At 38.4% G+C, this 8011-nt stretch overlaps 1 protein-coding gene across 2 annotated transcripts in view; it reads right to left on the bottom strand.

Annotated features, from left to right (window-relative positions):
• Nucleotides 1–4678: 4678 nt before the first annotated feature.
• The window catches only part of LOC124721754, a 171376-nt gene continuing 168043 nt past the window's right edge, over nt 4679–8011 (bottom strand). For both annotated transcript variants that reach the window (XM_047246856.1, XM_047246857.1), the window contains one exon: nt 4679–5090. In XM_047246856.1, coding sequence (XP_047102812.1) covers nt 4898–5090 — 193 coding nt within the window. In that variant the 3' untranslated portion in view covers nt 4679–4897. The remainder of the gene's footprint in view (nt 5091–8011) is intronic.

The raw sequence follows: 8011 nt of genomic DNA, 5'->3' as shown, positions 1-8011 counted from the left end.
GGCTAAGACATGTCTCCACAATATCCTTTCTTCCATGAGTGCTAGTTCTGCAAGGTTTGCAGGAGAGCTTCTGTGAAGTTTTGAAGGTAGGAGACAAGGTACTGGCAGAATTAAAGTTGTGAGGACGGGCCGTGAGTCGTGCTTGGGTAGCTCAGTTGGTAGAGCTCTTGTCCGCGAAAGGCAAAGATCCTGAGTTCGAGTCTCGGTCCAGCACACAGTTTTAATCTGCCAGGAAGTTTCAGTTATGTCATCATTTTCCTGGTTGGCGATATGCTCTTGATGTACAAGGATGTCGAACAGAAGGTTAGGGTAAATACTGCCCATCATGATATCCACATAAAACACAGGCTTCGTACCATTCTTTCTGCTCCATGGTTGTGAGGCGGAAACAACAAAGGATACACTGTTCCAACTTCAACTAGATGATACTAAGGATAACTACGTGAAACCATTCATCACCAGGACTGAAGAAGCAAGACAATGGCTTGCATATGGATACTGGATGCCCCAGGCAAAGACGGAGAGCACTGTAATGACAAGCACTGGCCACTGAGATACAGCATTGGAGACTTGGTATGGATTTTTACACTTGTGCAGAAAATTACTAAAATGCTATTTTGGACTGTAGCGTATCCTTTGTTGCTTGTCGGACATCACATACGAAGTAGAGGATTATGAGCCTTCATCAAAAAGACAAAAACTTAGAGACAACGTCAATGTCCTCTGTATGTAGCACTACTACATTTCAGGTATGCAGACTGGTGATGGGTGGTTCAAGTAAAGTCAAGACCCTTGCGATTATTATGAACCTTTGATGGGAGGCGCCACCTACAATGTTCATCACAGTGAAGTGGCTGTAACAAGATCAGAACGTGAGGATCTGCCAGTGGCACCATTCAGACGACCATTGACAATATCTACAGCCACAGTGTAGTTGGCTCCAAAAAGAACTTCTGAAACAGCAAATCACTATTACTCCAGTAGAGGGAGCAATGCCACAAGCTGTGGTTCTTGCTGGGTGGTGTAGTGGTTAGTGTCACTGGCTGGCGTGCTGGCGGTTGTCAGTTTACACCCAACAACCAGCAATCATTTGTTACTTAGTATTTATCATTTCTGGAAGGTTCTTGTAATCTTGTGTTTATAATGCTTCTATATTCTGGAGTATTCTACATAAATACCAGCATTCTGAAATATCCAGTGTTTGTATAAATAGCTGCACTCTCCGTCTAAGAATTCAGTTTTGTTCTGGCTGTAGAACGGTGTTTGTAATAAACATACTTTCAGTGCTATAAACTGTATTTAACTGATGACCCTGCTTTTCGATTTGGATTTGAGTATGGTTATGATGTGATAATATGCTTCTCTTATTAATGTTTTCAGATTTGCAAGTAGCACATCACAGTTGATGGAATCATACACATTTTTAAAATCTACAAACATAGATACAGTTTGCCTCCTTCTTGGCATGCATTATGTTATTAATATCATCAGATTTGGAAGTACCATATCACAGGTTATGGAGTCATATGCATTTTTAAAATCTACCAACGTAGATGCATATGGCCTTCCTCAAAGCACATATTTTCTTATAAATATTTTCACACTTTTTGAGATTTTACATCACTTCATGACAAATGCAGTGTACCATATTTACTCGAATCTAAGCCGCACTCGAATCTAAGCCGCACCTGAAAAATTAGACTCGAAATCAAGGAAAAATTTTTTTCCCGAATCTAAGCCGCACCTGAAATTTGAGACTCGAAATTCAAGGGGAGAGAAAAGTTTTAGGTCGCACCTCCAAATCGAAACAAAGTTCGTCTAGTTGTAACATGAGACACAATTTAGGTCGAATGAATGACGATACAGCTGCAGTAGTTTGGTTCGAGTCGTAAGCTTAGCAGTTACGGTTCACCAGGTAGCCATTGCTACGCGTCACGCGCTCCGTCCGTATTTATACGGATATCCTTCCTTTTTCACGTGCTTCGTCTGGTTTGAATTGATTGCTTATTTTTCTTTGATCTGATAAGTGCCGTTCTCTTTGTTATAGGTGTTTACATCACTCCAAGCTGAAAATGCATTACTGCACTGTGTCATGCATTGTCTGTCGCATTCTGATAGTGCGTGTTTACGACCTGTCGCCGCTCGCGGCGTGGCTTGCTTTTGTGCACGCTACCGCCGCTTACAAATAAAAAATAGAGAGGAATCGTCTCATTAGCGAAACATTTGTTGTTACTTACACTACTGCTTTCTTTGATAATGATCAACAAGAACCAAATAACAGACTGCGTATGATAGATGATGTTCTGAACAAAATTTTAGCGTAAATTTTTCTCCGTTCCAAAATCTTTGCAGGCGCCTCTTTAGTTCATTACATTCTGCACAGAAATTAGAGTCATCTTAGATTTAAAAATCTAGTCAGTTGCCGTGCTTCATTTCTGACTGTATCACTATCAGGCATAAGAATAATACGAATATAAACATGACATGATATGTATATTCTTCCCCGTTTGCTGTTGTCTCACTCTAGTTTCGTAGTTTATTAGGCAGACAGGATTTAAATCAGATAGTAGCAAACACGAAACAATACATGGCAAAATGTTTATATTTGTATAAATCTTATGGCGAAGAGAATACTACATGTGATTCACAATTCATAAAAGCTCCTATTAGCAACCATCTCTTCCCACAGGTAGGAAAAAATTCAGAACGTAGAGTTGGCCATATTGACAAACATCCCAAACAGTCTTGCCAGTCGGATTTTCGTAGTACATTGAAATGCTGCTACATTCGAAGATCAACAATACAGAATTTGTATTTACTTCGTTGGATAATGTACCAAAATGCAGTGGTCGAAACTCTGGGCGGAGGAAAAAGGCTCGTCTTCCACTTTTTTTTAAATTTATTTACTGACGCAGAGATTTTGGTGCCAGTATGTATCTTTGTGCCTACAAAGCATGCGTTTGTGGCGCTACATATATTCGACGGCAGAAGTTAGTTGTGGCGGCACTTACCAACATTTTTCAGAACTCCCGCGTGCTTTGCACTCGATTCTAAGCCGCAGGCGGTTTTTTGGATTACAAAAACCGGAAAAAAAGTGCGGCTTAGATTCGAGTAAATACGGTAGATCTTTTCTTTCTCTGGCAAGCACAGAATCAACAGTAATAAAGGGTAATCAACTGAACCCAACTCAACTATTCCATGTTTGCTGCAAATATACCCCACAACAAGTGACTAAATAATTTGTTGTAGTGTGCATCACATGTGATTCAAACTATCTGATTGTCATTTACAATGGTGCAGTCACTACGCAAGGGATTTCATATGACTGCAACATGTAACTGTTGGGTGTCAATTTTTTATTGCTATATTACAGTGAGTTGCTCATTAACTTGGACGAACTGTGTAAACATTATATTGTGTATTATCTGTTAGAAAACTTGGAAAAGTTGTTCATTCTTCTTTGAATTACTTTGTGTAGTCTGTTGCAATGTCTGAAACTTCCTGGCAGATTAAAACTGTGTGCAAAGGTCCCGAGTTCGAGTCTCGGTCAGGCACACAGTTTTAATCTGCCAGGAAGTTTCATATCAGCACACACTCCGCTGCAGAGTGAAAATCTCATTCTGTTGCAGTGTCTGTTGTGTCGGTCTGCTGAATAAGTGGGTACGATCAGCATTGGCACTCTCACATGTTTGTGAGACCAAGGACTTTCGACGCAGCTCTCTGGCAAAAACAGATACCAGCTCTAAAAACATAATCTATTATCAGCAGTATTCTGTACCCCATTTCAGACCTGGAAGAAGTTTGGTCTTTGGCCAGAAGTTCAATGACACATTTTGTTCCCTTGTAGAGCAGTCTCTCCCCCCCCCCCCTGAAATGAAACTATATGGTTCCAGAGACCTTTTTAAGTCTCAGACATCTGTGATGTATATATGTAGACTAAAGTGACGAATGGAAATTTATACCAAGGTCAGGGTTTGAATCAGGGTCTCCAGCTCACTAGGCAGATGCACTAACCACTACACCACTCTGGCACAGTAGCTTTGCACAACTGCATGGACTGCCCTTCATTCCTCAAACCAAATTCCCATTCACACCCCAGCCCACTTTTTTCTTGGATCACAATTACAAACATATTTTACTCACTCAGTTGTCCAGTTCTCTTAAGTACTGACAGCAAAATTTTGTTTTCAGGTTAAAAATAAATAAAAACTGTGAGTCTGTGACTAAGTTTCTACCACGAGGTTCATAAACCTGTGCCTTCACGACATATTATTTACACTCTGAGTCCATCAAGTCTCTCTCTCTCTCTCTCTCTCTCTCTCTCTCTCTCTCTCTCTCTCCACACACACACACACACACACACACACACACACACACACACATGATGCTATTAGTAGCACATATAAAAGCAGAATACAGTTTCAAAAGAAGCAACTTCAGTTATTAAAAAAAGAAGTTCACAAAAAGGAGAATATGTATGTGATGCTAAAAGTGAAATTCCATACATAAATACTATTAATATATTTAATACACTTCAATAACTTTGTAACTTTTGACTGATTATTTACACCTACTTTAAACTCTACTTCCCATGCTTTCCACTGACCAGATTAAAGTTAACATGATAACACAATTAATTATGGTTTTGCTCAATTTTTACACAAAACAGATCTAAAAATATTGTGCATGTTTACTTTATTCAAGTTTTACATTACATTGTTACTACAGAGTTCTGCCTATTGTCTAATAAAACATACAAAATACTGATTTTGGTACAAGACACTGCTAGCATGAGGATTCTTAAATAGTGTAACTACATGCCTGAAGGCTTAAGTTATAAAAGTTTCTTCAAATGTTCAAGAAAATGTGTAACTTAATAATTTTAGTGTTTAAATATTTAAGTGTTTTCCTTCGATTCTGTGGGCCTTTGTGGACCTTTTGGCCTCACAAGTTCATATTTTTCACTGGTGTAGCCTGGTGTTAGAAGGGCTTTCATAATGCGGAAAGGTTCCACTTTCCTCGAAATCACTAAATGCCGTTGCTCCTGCTTGCCATAGCTCTTTGACTTCAGGTCAAATTTGGCAGCAAGGCTAAAAAAGAAAGGACACATCACTTCATTATCACATCACATACATGTAAGAACTTGAGACAACCATACTATCCATGACTGCCTAAAATGTCTCAAGAATTAACAGAGGCACATGTGGCACTGTAAGGAGACTAGCAACTATAATTAAACTATTATAGACAACATATGCTGTATTTTCTATACATGGCAAAGTTACAAGGGTGTTATAGAGTAGGATATTTGCCATTCACAGCAATACTCTACCAACTGAGCCACATGAGCTCACTGTCTCTGAAAGCTTGCCTAATTACTACCTTCTTTTAAGAGTGTGTTCTGCAGCTGCTTGGTGAGTAAATTTTTTTATGTATCCAATTAAATTGTTATACACTCTTTGAATTGTGCAGTGAAAATTATTTCAAATTTCAAAACTAATAGAAAAAAGACTTCAGGTTAGAAGTCAATGCTGTTAGCATATGTAAACTGATGCAGTAAATGTGTATTATATCTTAAATAAGAAAAATTATTTAATAGGAAACAGTATTTCCCTAAGCACTGATGAGGCTTTATTAACTCCAGACACCACACAAGCTTTTCGAGCAGAAAAAGTAGTTGCCAGTAAGGAATACTTTCAAGTTTTCCAGATTTCCAATTTCCTATCTTCAGTGCGCCACAAAACTTCCGAACTCAAAATCCTTGGATGCAAAGTCCACATGGAAATCATCCTAGTATTATGAATAATTATTTTTTAATCACAATTTATTCACTGCCAAGAATTTAACTCATTTCACCTTCGACCAGAAACTTGCATTGTGTCCAATAATTGAACAAAATACCCCTTGCCATGCACTGCACAGAGGCTTGCACAATGTATTATGTACATGCAGATTTAAATGGATTGTAAGGTGTTTTTATCACACTGTTTGTCTATTGTTTCAATCTGGGGTGCACTGTTAAAGCAAATTTGCTCTGATAATATGTATTAGTCAGCAAGGTGAACTGGTGACTAGGCTGCAGTGAGAACTAAGTTGGTCACATGACTAGGCACAGTCATGTTCCAATTCAAAGCAGTGTACATAGTTACTTCACAGTGCAAGTGTGGAAAGTGATCACAAAAAGCAATCACGAAAATACATTTGCGGGAAGCCATGATAACTTTCTGTTAATGCCATTAATTTTAATGACAATGAGAAAGAAAAAGGTGTGATACATGATAGAAGATGTTAGTAAGCAACTATTAAATAAGCCAATGGTGTGCAAATTACAGAAGGAGGGACATGATACCGACCGGAGCAGAAATCAAATATCTTCTCAGAACAGAAGAAGTAAAATGCATATAGTAAATGTATTATTAGACAGCAATTTCTCTGACATAATGAAAAGTACATAGAAAAGGACTTAAAGGCTAGCAAAGAAAGTGAGAGAGAAAAGTGTTGCATCTATGGAATTTGATTTTAAAAGGTGCCTGAATGAACGAATTAATGTGTGTTGTTGAAAGAATACATTTTTTATTAAAAAATGAAGCAACAGAATTAGAGCGGCCAGTGTTTTCTATATTATTGATACACGCTACACTGTGAATAAATGTTGCATTGAGGCAGAGTCCACCACGTGTTGTCAAACAAAAAGTAACAGGTAATGTTTGATTGATGTACAAGTACAGTTTTGCTTCATGGTCACTTTTCCTCTATGACGGTAAGAGGAAAATTTTGGCCTATCAAGGATAAATGACCACAAAAAGGTTAAAAATACACGGAGGCAGAAAATGTCAAACTTCTGGCATTAATTAAGGAGCATCAATCTTCCTCTGACAAAAATTTGCAACAAAATAGTTCCCTACCTATTACCGCCATACTATCTAGACCTAAATCACACCCAACTAGTGTGGAATCCATAGTCGTAATGTGCTGAGAATCTTGCACTCATAACCCCCCCCCCCAAAAAAAAAAAGCTAATAATGCTTTTGGTGCTAATAAATAATTAAATAATTGTTGTCTGTTATCTTGCCTGTTGTAAACCTTTTGATGTAACACTACTTTGGTGCGTGTGCATCAATATTTCTGCATTTATACTCAAGTGGATTTTCAGTTGCTCTCACAAGGCCAAGTGGGCCTCTTTCCAGACCTTTCAATTTGAAGTGGTTACCAGGAATCAAACTAAAGACCTCAGCATTGGTAGCCTGAAACACTAACCACAGTGTCAGTTTGCTTTGGCTGTTGTGGCATTAGCTTTTACTGTAGTGATGTTCGAAGACCTGAAATGCCAGGGATCCCAGCAAAAAAAGTGTGTGATTACTATTGAAGGACAGATACTTTGACAGACGAGCAAACTAAAAATGTAATAAAATTGGTCAGCAAAGATTCTAACAAATATCATTATCATCCACGACAGAGACAGATGTTTTGTATGTATAAGGTGCTCCAAGGCCCCGAATGTCAGTAATATTTATTATTTAAATTTTACAAACAGACCGCCTTTTCATCCATTGCTTTTTTTGCAGAGACTACAACAATCAATTGCTTCACACTGGAATAGGCCATATTGTTGGCAGCAAACTTGCCATGCCAATCGAATCACATTACAGGATCATGTGATTTGTGCAACTGAGGACTCTCGAAGTGGTGGCCGAAAAACTTCTCTCTCTTGCGTTCTGAGCCGCCACTAAATTGCTTAGTTTCTTTATTTTGGCACTCTCCCTTGTCCTTCAAGATGGGTCTGGAGCTATTGGAGTTACCTTCTCTCACCCCCCGACAATCATTAGCATATAATCCCCATGACTAGATAATCCAATAGAGTTTCTTTTTCTAAATTTGAGTACTGTATATTAATTATAAGCCCATGCCACTTTCCAATCCTGACTACACCACCATGTAGAGTGCAAAAACTGTCATCAGAATCGGGATGCCGGATTCATCTTGTTTTCGGCTTTGAGATGATGCATATTAA

The sequence above is a fragment of the Schistocerca piceifrons genome, chromosome X (genome assembly GCF_021461385.2).
Source record: "Schistocerca piceifrons isolate TAMUIC-IGC-003096 chromosome X, iqSchPice1.1, whole genome shotgun sequence".
NCBI lineage: Eukaryota > Metazoa > Arthropoda > Insecta > Orthoptera > Acrididae > Schistocerca > Schistocerca piceifrons.
This window is presented reverse-complemented; position numbering and strand designations above follow the sequence as displayed.